The 18,880-nt window shown below is 42.5% G+C and overlaps 1 protein-coding gene across 2 annotated transcripts; it reads left to right on the top strand.

Annotated features, from left to right (window-relative positions):
- Positions 1-2: 2 nt before the first annotated feature.
- LOC116442531 (protein mono-ADP-ribosyltransferase PARP12-like) lies at positions 3-17,725 on the top strand. 2 transcript variants are annotated; one of them, XM_032105664.1, is made up of 12 exons: positions 3-625; positions 1,230-1,371; positions 3,050-3,344; positions 4,987-5,085; positions 7,876-7,999; positions 8,736-8,925; positions 9,532-9,652; positions 10,941-11,037; positions 12,011-12,089; positions 13,570-13,700; positions 14,347-14,498; positions 15,445-17,725. In XM_032105664.1, exons 1-12 carry the CDS (start codon positions 18-20, stop codon positions 15,711-15,713), a joined length of 2,307 nt encoding a protein of 768 aa, XP_031961555.1. In that variant the 5' UTR covers positions 3-17; the 3' UTR covers positions 15,714-17,725. The 2 variants fall into 2 exon arrangements, with proteins under 2 accessions (XP_031961555.1, XP_031961554.1); XM_032105663.1 differs by having other exon boundaries at positions 258-625; positions 1,236-1,371.
- The last annotated feature ends 1,155 nt before the right edge of the window (positions 17,726-18,880 follow it).

The following is an 18,880-nucleotide window of genomic DNA, read 5'->3' as shown; positions in this document are numbered from 1 at the left end:
ACTTTTTCCTACAGGAAATGTGCGATCTCCCAGCTGCCATCCCTTTTTGGTGGCATTTGATTAGAAACGGTCAATACATCCTCCAAGTCAGGCAGAGGAGAGAGGCGAAGGGCCCTGTCCCGGTACCCCCGCCCGTGCCTCACTCCCCGCCGCCGGGTCACCCAGAGCACGCCACTCCCCTGCGGGGGCAGAGCCAAGGCTCCGAGCCGAGGCGGCCCCGCTCCCTCTCGGGCCCTTTCACTTTCGTTTCCGCTTCCGTCGCTCTCCCGGGCGGGGCTCCTCGGCGCGGTAGCCCCGGGGCCGCGGTCATGGCGCTGGCGATCCAGGCGCTGCGGGTGCTGTGCGCCAGCGGCGGCTGCCTGGAGCAGGGCGAGCTGCAGCGGCGGCTGCCGGGCTGGCCCTCGGCCGAGAAGCTGGCGGCCGTGCTGCGGGACGCGCAGCGCTTCACGCTGGTGCGGCGGCCCGGCCAGGCGGGGGCGGGGGCGGCGGCCGAGGTGGCCGTGGTGGTGGCCACCACCCCCGTGCGGCTGTGCCCGGAGAACGGCGCGGGCTGTCCGGGGCAGTGCGGGCGGCTGCACCTCTGCAAGTACCACCTGAAGGGCTTCTGCCGCAACCAGCTGGCCAGGTGAGGGGCGGGGGGGCGGCTTCCATCGCCGGGCGGCCGCGGGGCTCGGCCTTGGGCACGGTGTGTTCCTTCGGGGGAAGGAGCTCTCAGTAAAGGCCTTGCAGCCCTTTCCGCGTCTGAAATGCGCGTTGCCCGCCTCCTTTTATATTTGCGCGTGTGTTGTTGCTTCGGGTCTCAGCACTTCCTCCCCAGATCATCACCCTGGCGCTTCCCTTCCCGTGAGCAGGGCCGTGCCAAGGGAAAGCTGAGTGTCCCCGCATGTCCCTGTGCTGCGGGACCCTGGGGGATATACTCATCGGCTCAGAGGGAGCGATGCTCTGGAGCTTTGGTGGTTTCGTGGTTTTGAGCTGCAGGTCAAAAATGCCGATATTGTCAGACTGCACTAAGGCTATAATGACTGCGAATCAGAAGTAGCGTGGCAATTATTCTCAGAGTAATTATGTAATCTGTTTTGCAAATCACATAATGGCTTTATAGAGGAGCAGTAGGGATTTTTCTGAAACTAGCTAGTTTGGTGTGCTTTTTCAGCTGTTCAGTGTAATGCCCATGGGGTAGCAAAGTAGTGCCAGTCTGTTACACTCTTTTTGCTGTTGGGTTTCTTGAGTTCTAGGAAGGAATGCAGGTTTGTTCACAACTTCTACTCAGACCACAATCTCCGTATTCTAAAGCAATATGGACTTGAGAATTTAAACCATGATGAACTTTGCCAGCTTCTGCTTCAAAATGACCCTTCCCTCTTACCAGAGGTGAGTATTACTGTGCGAGCTTCTTAGCCTTGTTTCAGTGAGCATCACAAAGTGGAAGACGCTTGACAGAGATGGAGATGTTGAACGTCAATTTAGTTAGCTTAATGCAAATCTTAAAATAAATCTTCATCCTCTGTTCTCGCCTGTGATGGGTTCACCCTAGCTGGCAGCTAAGCTCTTGAACAGTTGCTCACCCACTCCTCACTCCCTTGTAACAAGCAGAAGAGGTGAGCATTAACAAGAAGAACAAAAGTGACAAAACCTGTGAATGAAGACAGTGTAGCAAGTGGGGAAAAGCAGGGAGAAAACAAGTGTTGCAAAGGAACACTTCTGCTTCACCACCTCGAAGCAGACTGATGCCCAACAAGTCTCTGAGCAAGTGCCGCCTTGTAAGAAGGACCCATCTCCCCCTTCTTCCACCTTCCATCTGTCCCCTTCCCCACTATTTTTTTTTTTCATTTTTGGAGAATGACATTATATGGCATGGAATATCCCTTTGGCCAGTTTGGACTGTTTCCTGGTTTTGGCTGGAATAGAGTTAATTTTCTTTCTAGTAGCTGGTACAAGGCTGTGTTTTGGATTCAGGATGAGAACAATGTTGATAACACACTCATGTTTTAGTTTTTGCTGAGCAGTGCTTGCTCTAAGTCAAGGACTTTTTCAGCTTTTCATACAGCCCTGCCAGCCCATAGACTGGGAGTGCACAAGAGGCTGGGAGGGGATGCAGCCAAGACAGCTGACCCAAACTGGACAAAAGGATATTCCATACCATATGACATAATTCTGAACACTAAAACTGGGGGGAGGTGGCCCAGGGATGGCAGCACACTGATGGGGACTGGCTGGGCTTTGGTCAGTGAGTGGGGAGCAATTGTGCATCACTTGTTTTGTCTAGTCTTTTATCATCATTATTTCCTCTTTCTTTTATGCCCTATTAAACTGTGTTTATCTGAACCCCACGAGTTTTACTTTTTTTCTGATTCTCTCCCACATTCCCTGAAGGGAGTCAGCGAGAGGCTGTGTGGTGTTTATCTGTTCCAGTTTCAGCTGACATAGAGTTAATTTTCTTACTGGTACCATGTACAGTGCTGTGTTTTGGGGTTAATATGAAAATAACTTTGGCAACCCACTGATATTTTGGCTGTTGCCAAGTAGTGCTTACGTTCAGTCAAGGACTTTCCAGCTTCCCATGCTCTGCCAGTGAGGAGCTGCACAAGGAGCCAGGAGGGAGCATGGCCAGGACAGCTGACCTGAACAGACCAAAGGGATGTGTTATCAACACTGTTTTGGTCACAAACCCAAAACATAACATGGTATGGTCTGCTGTGAAGGAAATTAACTCCATCCCAGCCAGATCCAGTATGTCTTACCATCAAAATCAGGTCCAAAAAATTCACTATTCCAAAACTAGAAAATTAAGAGATGTGACTTAGCACTAAATCTTATCTGCTTGAGAATGTCTGTAAGAATGTTGTCTGTTGAAAAATCCTTCTAAACATTAGCAGGGCAAAGGAAAAGCTATCAAGTAATCATTTGGAAAACAAGAAGAAAGAAAAAATGTATCTTTTAAAAGCAAATGTATGCACATAGCCATACAAAACTAAAAATCATGGATTCAAACAGTCTAAATGAGCGCATTGTACTTTAATCTTTAAATTCTTTTCTTCTCCTACCCAAGGTCTGCTTGCATTATAACAAAGGTGATGGACTTCATGGATCTTGTACCTTTAAAACATCCTGCACCAAACTGCATGTTTGCCAGTACGTTTTGCGTGGCCAGTGCAGATTTGGCAGCAACTGCAAACGGTCCCATGACTTATTAAATCCCGAATGTTTTGAGAAACTGGAGAGACAGGGAATGAGCTCAGACATTATTGAGAAACTACCTTCCATTTATAGAAACATGTATGACATAAAAAATGGCAAAAGGAACATGAATGACATAGAAGATGCCAAGTCTTCACCATGCAAAGGTAAATAATATCATCTTTTGAATACCTCAGAAGAGTCACTGTAGTGAATTTAATATTTTCCCAGGTGTCATTAAGAAAACGGTATTGAGTCAAGGTTCTGGAAGGTTAAAATTTTAGCTAAGAGTTAAAAGAAAATTTATATTAATTAAGATACAGAGTAGAGAAACAAAAGACAAGTTAATGATTAGTAGATGCCTAAGCTAGAGCCAAGTGATGTATTATTTGCCATTATATTTTAAGTTTTGTTTGTAGAAAGAAACAGAATAAATGAACTGTCATCAAAACAAATTGAAACTAATTGAAACCAATAGAACTAAGAACAGCACCTGGGTTTCGTAATAATGAATCAAAAGTAGGAGATCTTGGGCTGTGCCAAGAGGTCATGAAGGCCTGCCAACAGCAAGAAGGTTAAAAGGTTACTGTGAGGAAGACATTCCAGACTTCATCTTTCAGGACCACTGACCCAATTCGAGAGAGAAACTGCGCATGTGTGAAAGACTAATGATCTCATTTTAATATGAAGTGGAGGATGGGAGGTGCTGAGGTCATACATATGTAGAAGATGTAAAACTTTGTGTAATAAATAGAGAACAAAGAACCTTGTACTTTACTTTGCTGGCGTGTCTTTAGGAGGCTACTCCCATGCCACCCGCCAGTGCCTGAATAAACATACCACTTTCTAACTTTAATTAGTTAGAGGGCCCATGGATACTGGGATTTAACGAATCAGTATTCACATCTTGATTTGTCTTTTAGGAGCAACCTTGTACCTGTCTCAGAGATCTGTGTCTTGACAAGTGAAGTCAGGAGAGGTTTCTGAGAAAGACAGTGCTGGTGTTCATAAAATTCTTAAATTTGAGGTTAAAAAAGCATAACAGGAACTGGAAATGGGGAGCTCTGTAATTTTGGGGTTTCTTTGGTAAAATATGTAAAGGTATATTCTGTTTAAGAATAAAGGTTCTAAAGGTATTCTGTTTAAGAATAGGAGTGGTGGTTACTTGTCTGATTATAAACTATTTAATTGTTTTTCTTTAATGTAACAATTGTCTAGCACAAGAATTCGCAAATGGCACTATTCTAGTTACTTCTTAGAAGTGTAATATTTTGTTTGCACTTTCCTTTTGAAGTTCTTTCTTTAGAATTGTAAGTTAAGTATAGCTTAGCAGGAAAAATAAAAAGGATTAACAGAATGGAGAATCCAAGTGTGTATGTTCATCTCCACTATTCTGCCTGCAGTTCCTTCTTTTTTATTTCCTTAATGTGCTTTAATTTATAGAATATCAAATTTTGAAACTTCATATTTTATAGCTGCCAGTGTATGATCAGCTGTGTGGAATGCACAGTTAACTTGAGTCCACCTGGAAGTGTAAAGGCATTGGATTCTATTCTCATTCTGTGGTGATAGCTAAAAACTGTATCCGAGGGAGTCAGCAGTTACAGGGAAGTCAAGTTCAGAAAGGATGGATACAGGGATGGACTTGGAGTATACAAGGTTATCAAAGGCTTCAGTGTCTTTCTGGAGCTGACTGCAGTTAGGTAGTTACAAACACTGCCTTTAGGCATCTTCCCTAGGGATAGGAGCACTTTTAAGAGGGCTTGTTGATACAAAGGGTATTAATAAGTCTTATAATTCCCTCCCTAGACAGAAAACCCAGCTCTAGACGGAATTCCTCAGCTACAAATGATGATGAACCAGAACAGATATGTTTACATCATCTGTACAGAAGTTGTGGTTTTAAAGGTAGGTTGTCTCAAGTATCAGTACAGACTGTGTCAAGTCCAGCCTGTTTTTCTTCTCTCATAAAGAAGAAGTGGTAGATATCTTTCACAGAAAGGAGAAACTTCAGAGTTTCTATTTGTGTTTAGTTATATCTCACCAGTGTCTTGAGTACTGTAGGAAAGTGTTTGACCTGGCACACCATACAAAGGAAGTGTTTTGTTTTGCTCTGGAATCTGCCCGTGCTGAAGATTGGCTACTCTACCTGTGTTTACCTAAGGGATTGCTGAATGATAGGAGTCACATTTCCAAACAGGAAAGATGCAAAAGACACCCTGAATTCTACATTCTCTGTTGTTTCTTCTAGTACTCTTCTGTTCCATCTGTCTTAGCTGTCTGCCTTTCAGAATGTTCCAAGGTGTGCAGGAAAAGGCTGCTGTGCCAGCTTTCTTGTTGACTTTGTGTCATCTTTTCCTTCTTGATGTTCTGACCTGTGGTAGCTCCCTGAAGTATTGCACACCTTCTCATACGAATTGTGTGGTGCAGTTTCTCCTTGACTTTCCCTGTAGTTAAGTTTCCTTTTGTTCTGCTGTGCAAATTGACCTCGGGTTTATGCGCGTGTGTGCTGGTGATGTCACCTTCACTCCTGCTGAGGAGTGACTGTACACTGACTTTGAACTCTGAGTAACACTTGTGATACCTGGCTCACTGCTACCATTGCTCTTCTTTGTGGGGCCTGGACCTCTCAGAGATTTGCTGAAGGGCAAAGGACTTTGAGACTAATGGAATAATATCTGTGTATGTATCAAAAGAGAGGAAAGGTGATGGTGGTTAACTGGGTTGTATTGGAAAGCGTGGGACCTAGGCATGGTGGGACGGTGACTTTGCTTCCTAGTGGCTGGTACAGTGCTGTGGCTTGGATTTAGTATGAGAAAAACATTGATAACACACACTGATGTTTTAGTTGTTGCTAAGTAGTGCTTACCCAAAGTCAAGAACTTTTCAGCTGCCCATGTTTTGCAAATGAAGAGGTGCACAAGAAGCTGGGAAGGAGCATGGCCAGGATAGCTGACCTGAACTTGTCAAAGGGCTATTCCATACCATTAGAATATTATGCTGTTGGGGTTTTAGGAATTCTCCTAGGGGTTTTTTTCTGTTAAAGGAATTTTCCCCATATGTGTTGCTAGGGGGACAAATTGCTGGGTATTTAAGAAAAACAAAGAGCTACCCATTGGGGGTGGGATGCATCTGGCTACTCTTTTGTTTCACCTGGGTGTGTGGGCAGTCGGTCCGAAGGAGAGGAAGGCTGCTTTTCCTTCTGCGGAGAAAAACCCCAGGATCCCCAGCCCACCTTCCCTGCCCCGCTGGGAGCCGGGCTGTGGCCGCCCTGCCCAACCGCTGCTTCGAGCCTTCACTACGTTGTAGCCCTGCTCACCCTGCCTGCCCAGACCTCCGGGGGGTTCCCCACTTGGATACATCGGGTTTGCCACCCGGGATTTGTGCTCATCCCTGCCGCTCCAGCCTGCTGTTCCTGAGGGTCTGGCCGGACACCGGGATCGGCTGCCCAGGGGTTTGTGAAGCCTTTGTCCCATCCCTTCCCGGGACCCCAGGGCACTGGTGCCGCGTGCTCCCCGAGCTCGCTCCGGAGCGCCCCCTGCAGCCGCGGGGGAACCATCGCACCTGCCCTGCTCACCGGGAGCCGCCAGCGCCCCTGCCGGCTGCGAGCGGAACTGCACCCGAGGGGAAAGGGCCCGACAGCCGAGAAGGCTGGGACTGGGTTTGTGATTGTTCGCTGTTACTGCCAGAGTTATTGCTGCTTGTTTGACTGGTTATACACATATAGATATATCATAGTAAAGAACTGTTATTCCTATTTCCCACATCTTTGCCTAAAAGCCCCTTGATTTCAAAATTATAATAACTCGGAGGGAAAGGGAGTCGCACCTGCCATTCCAAGGGAGGCTCCTGCCTTCCTTAGAAGACACCTGTCTTTCAAATCAAGACATATACTCAGCATATAAACTATGGGGAGTTGGCTGGGAGGGGCTGATTGCTGCTTGGGAATGGGCTGGGCATAAGTCACTGGGTGGTGAGCAATCCTAGTGTGCATCGCTTCTCTTTCTTGGGCTTTATTCCTCTCTTGCTTTTTGTTAACTTCCTTATAGATATATGAGAGTGTATATCTACATATGTATACTTCTACTTACACTTTATATTGTACTTTATTATATTTATATTATATTGTACTTTATTTCAGTTACTAAACTGTTCTGACTTCAGCCCACCCCAGATTTTACCTTTTTCCTGTTCTCCCCATCTTGCTGGGGCAAATGGGAGTAAGTGGCTGTTTTGTACTTAGTTACCATCTGAGGTGAAACCATGGCAGTCCTTCTCCTATCTTAAAACTAAGCACTGCTGTGCTTTGGATTTTTCCTCAGTAATACCACTTTGTGATGTAGTTGTTAAGCATAAATACATTTTTTTCTATTTATGAAATAATAGCCTTGTATGAGTCTGTCATCTTTATTCTTTTTTTGTCTCTGGAACTGAGAAAGATCTGTGCAATTTTAATGTGCAAAGACAATCTAGTATGTACAGGAACTGACCTTCTACCTAAGCCCAAAAATTAAGTGTTGCTTGCTTATGCTGAAAAATTCTGAACTACTGCTTGTAATGGTTCCATAGGTGAACACTTCCCCTAACTATCCTTTTGATGATTTTACCAGCTAGGTGTACAGCCCTGAAATGTTGGAGTTCTCTCATAGCCTGTTAAAATAATGCATCTCCTAATTCTTTTTTTAAAAACCTTTACAGGAAAGTGTATCAGAACCCATTTTCACTTGCCATATAGATGGCAGGTCTCTGATGGTAAAACCTGGAAGGACTTCAAGAATATGGAAGAAATAGAAAAAGCATATTGTGACCCAAAGAATGTCAGGTACAAACTCTTACAAAAATTTATATTGTTTGGAGTTTGCTATATTGTACCAGGCCCTTAGTGGCTACAAATTGCTACAATTCTACTGTAGTCATTATATAAATAGTTTCATATGGCATTCTTCTGCTGACCTCACCTTGCATGAGATTTGGCCCTCCTTCCCCCTTGTCCCACAGTCCGTATCACGGAACTGGCAGAGAGAGAGAGAGATACTCTTGGGTGCAGAGCACATGAAGAATATGGCAATACCTTTCAGAGTTTGAACTCGTTATGTAGCACGAAGAGAGTATTGGAAGGGGCTCATACCAGTATGCCATGTCCCCTGCTGGAAAATTACCTGTTCCTCTTCTGTTACAGCCTCTTCGAAGCCCTTCTTAAGTTAGGACAGTGTTCTCTTTAGAATATAGTTGGTCAGCAAGAAGGAGTCAGTGCCTGTTTTCCACCTTTCCTGTTTATCTTATGTAACTCACTAATTTAGGAGTGGGTTATGGTTATTGCCCATAGAACCAATGTGAGAGATAATACTGAAATGCAAAATACGTACAAATACGAAACAGAGCTAGCATACAGAGTTGTGAAAAGTGCAAAGTGCAAAGCACACAATGTTGTGAAAAGTGCACCTTTTGTGTTCTGCTTTTGGGTGAGATCAACTTAATTTGCAAATTTGCAGTGGGCTTCTGAACCTATGAGTAAAGCTTCAAACAGTTCCGATTTTTTTCCCTCCTTTTTTTTATAGATTTGATTATGCTGTTACTGAAAGTGGCTCGTTCTGTGTCGGTTTTCAAGATATGTGCTGTGGGTTTGCAAAAGTCAGACGTCTTTCTACAGCCTCCTCTGTGACCAAACCTCCTCACTTCATTCTTACAACAGAATGGATCTGGTACTGGAAAGATGAATACGACATGTGGCAGGAGTATGGAAAACAAGTAAGTGTGGAGAAATGGGGAGACTCCTAACTCTGTGTGAGAAGCGCGGAACTCTGAAAAGTGCACAGCGTTTTTAGCCTCCCCCTCTTTTGTCACCCTCTTCCTCTCACTCATACTGTACAGATGGACATTAAAGGCCTAATGGGGTCTTTTCCCTGAGATTTTGATTGGTTCAGGTAGAGGACTGATCACTGGTGAGTCACAAATATTATCAACAGATATATTCAGTGAGCTGTGTCAGATAGGAACACATTAATACATTCTTTCCATTGCTTCTGAGTAAAGCCTCCTTCTCTGAAGTTCCAGTAATACTCTGCATCTTTGTTGGTCTAGTTGGTGAATGTGTGGTCTGTCCTGGTTTCAGCTGGGATGGAGCTAATTTACTCCCTGGTAGCTGGTGCAGTGCTGTGTTTGCATTTAGTATTAGAATAACATGAATAAGTGAGATTTTAGTTGTTGTTAAGTGGTGCTCACTCTAAATCAAGAATTTCTCATATGCTGATATATCCTGCACCCACCATACATACGAGAGTTGTTGGTTTTTAAACTTCCTTGTCTATAACAGACCAGGAGAAACTTCTTTTTTCTCTATTTTTGGCCTGACAGGGTGATCTTCATGCAGCTGCTACTGTCTCCAGTGATGACCTGGAGAAGGCTTATTTGGCCAAAAGTTCTCCAAAGCTGACCTTCAAAGCTGGAAGACATGAATATGAACTAAATTTTGAGTGTAGGTTGCATTTGTTTTGTTCTTTCGTTTTGTTCCTGCCTCCCAGGTCTCCTGTGTTTTTGAACTATCTTTTACAGAAGATATAAGAGAGAAATTTGGACTTTGAATTGCAATGCTTACAGAGACAGAGCTTCTATCAAAGTTCTCAGGATAAGAGCTGTTCATATAAGCAGAGTGGCATTCTATTCCTTCAAAGCTTTTATTTTTGAGAAGTTCTTGTGCTAGGTTTCAAAATGTCTGCCAGAGAGTCCAAGTATGACACTGATGCTGGCACTAACACAAATGGTGAGGAACTTCTGAAAGATTTGACAAGCCAGCTTCTGGTCTGCTTTAATCACTGGCTTGCAGGAAAACTAATGCTTGGACAAGGTGTAGGGTCCAGACAATCCTCAGCATTGCAAGATTTTTGCAGGTATTTTCTTTTCATCCTGTCTGGAAAGGCTGAGAAAATACCTTGAGTAGGTCAAAGTAGGAAGAAGTGTTTTCCAAGAGTTCAGGAAATATAAGCCACAAAAGTAATGGCACTGTCATCCCTGAGCTGTTCCCTTTTCTGGTATCCTTCTGAAAAATTACAGAGAACAGTGGTAGGAATCAGCCTGCCTAGACTGTCAGTTTGGTGTAGTTGTCTTTGATCCAGCTCTCCATTACTATCTCATTCTGTGTGAAAAGAAGCCTAACAAAAAAACCCCAAACCAAAAAACCAGAAAGGGCATGTTGTGTGCTCTTTGTGATTTAATCAAAAGCAATGCTGGAAAACTTGTCCAGCTTAGAAGTGAAAATTGCACAGTAAAGCAGTCCCTTTTCTAAGGTTTGGGCTTTTTTAGTAACTTAGGCAAAAATATGCAGTGTAGATGTCTTCCAAAACTTAATTTCTAGGCTTGATGATGCCAAGAGGTTTTTTTGTTTGTTTGTTTTCCTGCGTGTCTCTGAAGATGAGGCCTCATTGTCCTGGCTGGTACTGACTCTTAATTGTTAGTATGATGTCGCAGTAGCTGCAGAGGTTCCAAGATCCAGAAGGAATGCCTCTAAAATATAGGTTGCTGTGACTTGTTTCTGTTGGTGGTCAATAAAAATTAATGGTCTGTGATAGATGTTGAGTTCTGTTTACAGGGTTTGAAATCTACAACTAAATGTAGGAAGAAAGTATCTCAGTTGCAAAATGAGGAGGAAGGAGTCTTTTTGTTGATGTTTTTGACAAAGCAACTTAGAGGGAAATGTGGCTGCAGTGTGAAGGCTTTCGAAAACATCTTTGATTGTTCATGGGATTCTGTTTGGTTTTTTTTCCCAGCCATGATGCAGAAAAACCTTCACTACAGAACAGAGAGAATGATTTGCAGAAGACCTAAATTTGTCTCTCAGACAGAGGTAGAAAACACAAGAGCCAGGTAAACCACAACTGCTCATTCTGAGGTGATGAGTTTAGTGCTTTGTGAATGCAGAATCTTCCATGGGTGCAAGTAGGGTGAAGAAATAGCTGTTAAGGCAATTGTGAAAGACCTGGAGAGGGAAAGGGACATACCTTTCCTACAACCATGTCTAGCCAGGGCAGTGTTGCAGCCTGGCCAGCAGCTCCCAAATCAACTCAGGAACCTCTACAGTGAAGAAAATTTGGGCTTGGCCACAGGAAGTGTGGAAATGTAGGAAATAATTCAACACGTAGCAATGTTGGAGGGAGCTGCTGACTTCAACAGTGAATACAGATGGAATCAATAATGTTTATGTGTACTAGCTCTTTCTGAGAGCTAGTACATTGAGTAATTTTCAAAGCTAAGTGCAAGTTTAGAAAAATTCTTATGAGATCAGCCAGACAATCTGAAAGGAAAGCAGTAGTTGTTACAGATAGAGCAAAAGGTGGGAGCTTGCAACGAAATACAATTGCATGTAACAGCCAGTTTATGCACATTCCCTTGCAGCACACAGTCCTTGCTTAAACACTGAAAAGAACAGCTAAGCACGCTAATTAAAATTGGGGTGGAAGTAGAGGGGAGGACTGTGTCTATCCTGTTTCTGTCAAACTGATGTGATACTGGATGCATTTGTATTTACCTACCCCGGTGTAGCAGAGCTTTTATACATACATTCACCTCTGCAAGAGAAATCCTTACATGTTTAGTTCAGAGTATATCTTTCTTTTTTTCTAATTTGGCATCTTGCTTCCTGACATAAATCTTGACACGATGACTTGGAACAAATATTTTCATGTGCTGAATAGAAATGACAGTTTTGAAATATTTTTGAATATGTCCAGTTGCCTGTAGTCTCCCTAAGCTTGACAGAAATGTTAAGTATAATGTGTACATAAAATGCCATGTTTAGTTTTAATTTAATTGTCTTTTTGTAATATCTTATAATCTACAGGGGCTTTAAACATACAGAAGGGTTTAAGAGCATTCCAGCTCACTGGGACAAATCTGCCCTGCCTGAACTGGGATTTAAGGTTTGGAGTTTTTTGGGTTTTTTTTTCTGTCAGTTTTGTCATGTAAGGTTTGTTCCATTACAAGTTCAGTGTTTCTTCTGGCTCTGTAAATGACTGTTTCTAATGTAGCATAATACAGAGGTATTGGTAAATTTGAGCCTGATATCACACTGGGCAGACCTGAGGTGAAACAAATGGTGGCAGTGAAACTGTGGCAACATGGACTTTCGTGGCTACTATTAAATCCCTTGCCTTGGCAAATTTGCTGTGTTAACAAGAACGCTACTGGTGCCCAAAATTTGTTGTTTTGAAGTCCCAACACATGCTGAAGCATCAGAGGTAAATGATGCCTCTGAACTTCAGGGTAGCCATTCCCTTAGCTGTAGACTGTTGTATGTCTATGGAGAGCTGCTGAAACCATCAGATTTCACAAAATCACACAGAATGGTTGGGCTTGGAAGGGGGGACCACTGGAGATCATAGAGACCAACCCCCCTGCTAAAGCAGGTTCACCTAGAGGAGGTCACACAGGATTGTGTCCAGATGGGTTTTGAATATCTCCAGAGAGACTCCACAACCTCTCAGGGCAGCTTGTTCAGTAATAGATAATATTTTATTATTTTATTATTTTATATTTTATTATTACGTTCTATTTTATTTTATTATTTTATTTTATTATTACGGATATTTTATTATTACGTTTATTATTATTTTATTCACTTCAGTGGAGTAAAACTTGTTTACCTTTGTAACACACCCAGTTAATACCTGCGTGGTTTACCTTCTCTGACTTCTGGTCTGCTTCCACCAGCTCCTCTGTCAACTCCAGTAACTGTACCTACAGAAAAAGTGTTATCTGATGCTCAAAAATCACTATCTTGCAAAATGCAAATCCTCAAGAAGTTGTCACGAAGAAATAGGGAAGACTAATGTTGACATTTTTTATGTTCCTATGAAATCATGCAAGTAAACTTTGCTTCCTTTCAGGACTGTCATGTAATGAACTGATTTTTCAGTAGTGTGATTGTGCTTTTCCCTAAAATTGTTCAAATAAAGCCTCTTCAATTGGTCTAGAAACACAACAGGCAGTGCAGGGAGTGTAAACTAAAAAGATTCTCTTTGGTTTTCTGCAATGTAAATTCTCAGCTCCTTTTTTATTTATGTGCTCATTTCTGCTATGTATTTAGATACCGTTTGATGCATGCAAATATATCTTGACCCAAATATTAAGAGGGGTTGAGTGGCTGCACAAAAACATGCAGATCCTTTATTATCCTGTGAGAGAGCAACCTGGGTGTCATAAACACTACAAGTTCCCTAGATTAGAGCTCACTTTACCAGAGTGGGGATTTTCAATCTGCATTTTTTCCTAGATTATTTTGACTGCTCATACCTCTGCTTCACAAAAAAGACTTTAAAAGTCTGAGTAGGGCACTAGGTAGGGTGGCTTTGTTATGATTAAATAAAAGATGAGAGTAGCTTTTCAAACTTTTCCTTGCAGCTCATTGAGCTTGACTGTTCTTCTGAAGAATACAAGAAAGTCAAGGTGGACTTTCAACGCACAATGCCCAGAGCAGCTATTAAAAGGATTTGTAGAGTTCAGAACCCATCCCTCTGGGAACTGTATCAATGGTATGTGTAAAACACTGCTCTGCTATGTATGCATGATGTTTGTTGTTGCTGCAGTTAGCTGTGTGCTGTATGCTAGACACACACATTCCTGAAATGCCTCTGCTTCCACTCTCCCACTGAACTACCTGCCTAGTATCAACTAACCCAAAACTCAAGACACAGAGCTTAGAATAGTCAGATTCAGAGCTATGTGGGAGGAATCCTTGCTCCTGACTTCTGCCAGGCCTGTGTCCATGACAGCTTCCTTCCAGTGAAACCTTGGAGCTGGTAATGAGCCACATCTACCACAATGTTTTGCAGCTGGTCAAAAGTGAAACAGCCTTCAAAATTAAATGCAAAAGTCATGGAGGGCAAGCCTTAATATGAACTAATATGAATAGGTGTTCAGGGAAAAAAAATAATGCTGAGATTTTTCCCCCTCTCTTCAAAGGCAGTGAATGAAAGAAAACATTGTAGTATTAACGCATTTGTGTATAATGAAAGCATGTTTGTATGCAGCCTGACAGCAAGATTTGTATGCCCAAATTAGGCTTTACTGTAAGGATTTTGAGAATATACTCTGTAAAATTGTGTTTGAGTGCCCGTATGGCTGGAACCTGGGGGGACGGCCTCTGTGGAACTGCAAAGATTCTGCTTCTCATTGCAGGCAGAAGGACCTAATGCAGAAGACCAATGGTGGAAAGGCTGCAGATGAGCGATTTTTATTTCATGGGACTAATAAAAAAGACATTGATGCCATCTGTCAGCAAAACTTTGACTGGAGAATCTGTGGCCTTCATGGGACAGTCTACGGCAAAGGTTGTTTTTCACCTCTTTTAGTAATCCTAGACTTGCTAAAAAATTCTCAGTACTCACTGCAGAGGTGTAAAGTTTAGAAAGCAGTACTTGGCCAGTCCTGGGCTTCTTTCTGTTGTGATGTGGGCAACAGAGCTGAATTTCACAAGGGTCATTTGGAGCTAAGGCACACTGAAAGGCCTTGGGCTCTGCTCTCCTAAGTCCTTGCAAGAAAAGACAGACTTAGGAGAGGTCAGTTGTAGAGTTGGTTTCTGCTAGACTCCAGGCTTAGTGCTGTTCCAGTTTCTCCCAACTCCTATAGGAAAGCAGCCTGGCTTTTTTTTTTCTTTTTTCTCCCCCAGGAATGTAAATGCCATTCTGGTTACAGGCTTTTTGCCTTGTTAGCAAATTATATCCTTTTACATTGTCCTGTGTACAGGAAATTACCAGCACACGGAGTGGAATAGCTGAAACAGGCTGACTGGCTGACTACCCACCTTTCTGCTTGAATACTTTGTAGCCCTCAGAAATGTTAGAGAATCCCAGCATATTCCAAGTGGGAAGGGACCCACAAGGATCATCAAGTCCAACTCCTAAGTGAATGGCCTGTAAGGGGATGGAACCCACAGCTGTGCTGATGAATATTAGTAGCCTCTGCCAGGAGAGGAAATTTGGTGATATTGGGGAAGGTGGACATCTAGGATCAGGAGGAAATCCTTTAGAGGATTATGATAACATTTAAAACATTGCTGGGATGGCTTTTTAATATGTGTGCTGTGAAAACTAAAAAGTGGAGGTAATGCATAGTGGTCATTGTCATGTAGAGGGACATACAGGACAAGTGAAGGCTTTGGAAAGGCTGCTCATGAACTGTATAATGGGTTTGTTTATTAATTCATTTTCACACAGTATCATTTTGTTCCTGCAATGTTGATGTCTTACCAACTCTGTCTTGGTTTCTCTTCTGCAGGAAGCTATTTTGCAAGGGATGCATCTTATTCTGACAACTACTGTGGGACAGACTCACACACCAAGACCATGTTTCTGGCACGAGTGCTGGTGGGGGAGTTCACTGTTGGTAGTTCTGATTATGTTCGGCCTCCCATGAAGGACAGCCAAAACTTCTATGACAGTTGTGTGAATAACTCTTCAAACCCTTCTATCTTTGTCATCTTTGAGAAGCAGCAGATTTATCCAGAGTATCTCATAGAATACCAGGCATCAGCAAGATATCTATAGCAGCCAAGCCTGTCATCCTTATGTTTAACTGGTTTAAACATTTTTTTAGTTTTGGCTTAAGAGAGAGAAACTGATTTCGAAGAAGCTGTGTGATCAGATAGGTGAGTGGTCAGAAACATTTTTTCTCTATCCTTTCTGTGCAATAGAAAACAAGGCATAAAAAGGATGTTTTAGAATTCCTAAAATCTTGTGTCTGTATCCTATCTTTAGCAGCTTCCACATTTCCCTGCATTATGAGAGCCCTTCCTAAATTTATTAGAAGAATTTGCTGATGGTTGTAGCATGAGGATTGGCTATGACTGCCAAGTTTAAACAATTTTTAGTTACTCTTTCAGGATAGATCTTTACACATGCTCACTGGTCAGAGGCTCTGTCCCTCTACCTGTTTATCTTTTAACTCAAAAGTGGATAAAACACATGTTTTAGTAATCTGTCTCCTGTAACAGTAGACATTCAGGTGTTTGCAAATGTGAGTGTACAATCTCTGTGCTCAACTCATTGCATAAATTACTAGTAGCACTCTTCTTTTTTGTCCCTATTTAATCTGCACCAACAAAACCTCAAAAATTAAACTTGCTTGTTGAAAAAGAAGAGAGACTTATTTTCACTTGTTAAGTTTCTCATTTGAAACAAGTACCAAAGATACAAGCATAACAGGGGTTGCTTGGTGCTGTGTGACTCAGTTGATGTACTCTATCAAATAAATACTCTATTTTATGTCTGTGAGAACACAAGTTTTTCATTACTTTCACTGTGCCTACAAATGAAAGAGTGCTGGCAGGTGCTGGGGAGGAAGCAGAGGAGGCAACTCACACTGTTATTTAATACCATACTTAGGAGGGAAATACACGGCTTGTCCTGCTTGATTATCGGTACCTTGTTTCTGTGGATGAACTTTATTGTTCCTTTACAGCTGTTGGGAAGGATGGTGAGTGACTGTCTCTCATCAGGTGTACTGCCTCTTTGGGTGCAGGAGATTCACAGGTTTCCTGTGTAATCAAGCTAACTTTGGACTTTTTTCAGGAAAGATGTGCTTACTAAGGAAGTGGTCTTCAGCCACAGAGCTGAAACCTTTAAAATGTGAAGATCCGGTTGAATATTTAATTATGCCCATCAGAACAAGATAATAGTGTTGAGCAGTCATCTTACATGTGTGCAATCAAAAAACTTGACCGTGCAAATATTTTTTTAAGATTAAAGTTGCTGATGCATAGAGAAATACTTTATCATAGGTTTAATGTGCTAAATTAGCTATAAGTCAGCTATAGTGTACTGCAAAAGCCTTAAAAAATACTTTCCATATGACCTAAAAAAGCTCATCTCTAGCTGCATTCTGTGTACTTCTTTTTAATTCATCTGGATGATGACTTACAGGTGTACACTGGGTAACTCTATTACTTCAGCACTGTGAGCCAGGAGCTCGGCCATGATTAGCTAGAGTAAGGCTGTGCAGACCCCTTTTTATGTGAACTGCAAATCTACCAGCATGATACCTAAAGGAAAATACTCCTATTTGTGTTTAATCCCAGTAAAACACAGGATAGGGAAAGGCAAGTTGACTGTGTTATTTCTTCTGAAAGATTTGTAATAGAACATAAATGATAAATCTCATGTCAGCAAATGAGCTTGTCAGCAAATAGTACATTCATTGAGGAGGAAAACATTTATGTGGGAAAGCTTTCCTACCTGTGCAGAATAAGGTTTTTCTGCCAAAAAAACCGCCATATTCATCTACATGTTAATGGCAAATGAGAGTACTGGTAGTATGCCTTTCTTCCTCTGAACATAACCAGAATTTCAGGTAAGAACTAGGATAGCTAAAATTATGTTAATCTTCTGTCAGAAAATTGAAACAAACATCCTTTTTCAAGGAAGAAAGTTGAGATATTTTTATTGACATTTTTTATTGTATTTTTAAAATGTTTAACTTGATTCTTGGAGAGGATGTGTGTATGCTTGTATGTGTGTATGAGTGTAAGTAAAACAGCGAATAAAATGCCTGGTTACAGTAATTTGTCATCTGTTATTTCTCTATTATCACAGAAAAATAAAAGTTGCCATGTTTTCCACTTTTGAAACTGCAGGGGTAACTTTCTTGTGTATAGTAAATAAACAGGTATTCAAACCACTAAATTCCTTCTGATGGTTTTCTCTCTAACAATACTGAAAGTACAATGTTTTAATACACTTGTGAGTTTTTGGAAGCTACAGCTGTTTGGATTGCATTTGGAAATGAACAGATTAAAGAGATGTTTGCATTAAATCCAAACTTTGGACAAAAAGTAATATTGAACCTCTTTTCTGAGTGAGGAGGAGCTCTTTTGGCTACTTAAGACAAGCAACTGAGCAGGAAGAGTGCAGTAATCTGTCACTCACTCCCATGCAATGTAAGGAGAAAGACAAGCTGAGAAGATTGTTTCCTTTTTCGATAGCAGGTCCATCCTGGCAAGACCGACTGCACAGCCAGCAGAAGCCAAACAGCTTGCTGTGCTAGCCGTGGGGTATGGAGCATGGGGGTTTATAAGCCCTGATCCCACACCTGCTGGGCTGGGAAGGGGGCTGGCAGCCAGCCAGCCAAAGGCAATACACTGCACCCTCTAAGGAGGCTTACCTGTAGCCAGGTTTGTCATGATGTTCTGACTAGATTTTATAAGATGTGGATGTCAAAATCCTGTCTAAGTTTTGGCAGCAAAGGAGTGGCAGTATCTGGTGTGGATACCTGCAGCCTGGCAAAGTAAGGGCTGGTGGGTGAGAGGAACTCGGGTGGATGGCACATACCGGCTGTGGTGGTGTGCTCAGTGCTGCTGGCCTTGGAGAAGGAGCGTGGCTTCTAGGAACCCGTGCTCAGAGATGCCTTAGGGCCAAAGGGCAAGCGGGAGTTGCAGAAATGCTGCTTAACTTGGAGTACATCCAGCAGAAAATCCAGGTGGCATGGCTGTTACATGGGCAGCGTTTCTGGTGCTTCCCTGTTTCACCAAGGGATAGGCTTCATGGCCTCCATAGCTCCCCTTGCACTTCTTGCTTCAGGCCCATCACAAATTTGTCTCTATTGCAGAAATCCTAGCAAATGAGGAAATTCTCCCTCCTTGAAAATAGCACCAGCTCCCAGCAGTGCAGGGAGAAAAACATCTTGGAGACGGATGAGATTTTTCAAGGTCAGAAGAAAG

The sequence above is a fragment of the Corvus moneduloides genome, chromosome 4, assembly GCF_009650955.1.
Source record: "Corvus moneduloides isolate bCorMon1 chromosome 4, bCorMon1.pri, whole genome shotgun sequence".
NCBI lineage: Eukaryota > Metazoa > Chordata > Aves > Passeriformes > Corvidae > Corvus > Corvus moneduloides.
This window is presented reverse-complemented; position numbering and strand designations above follow the sequence as displayed.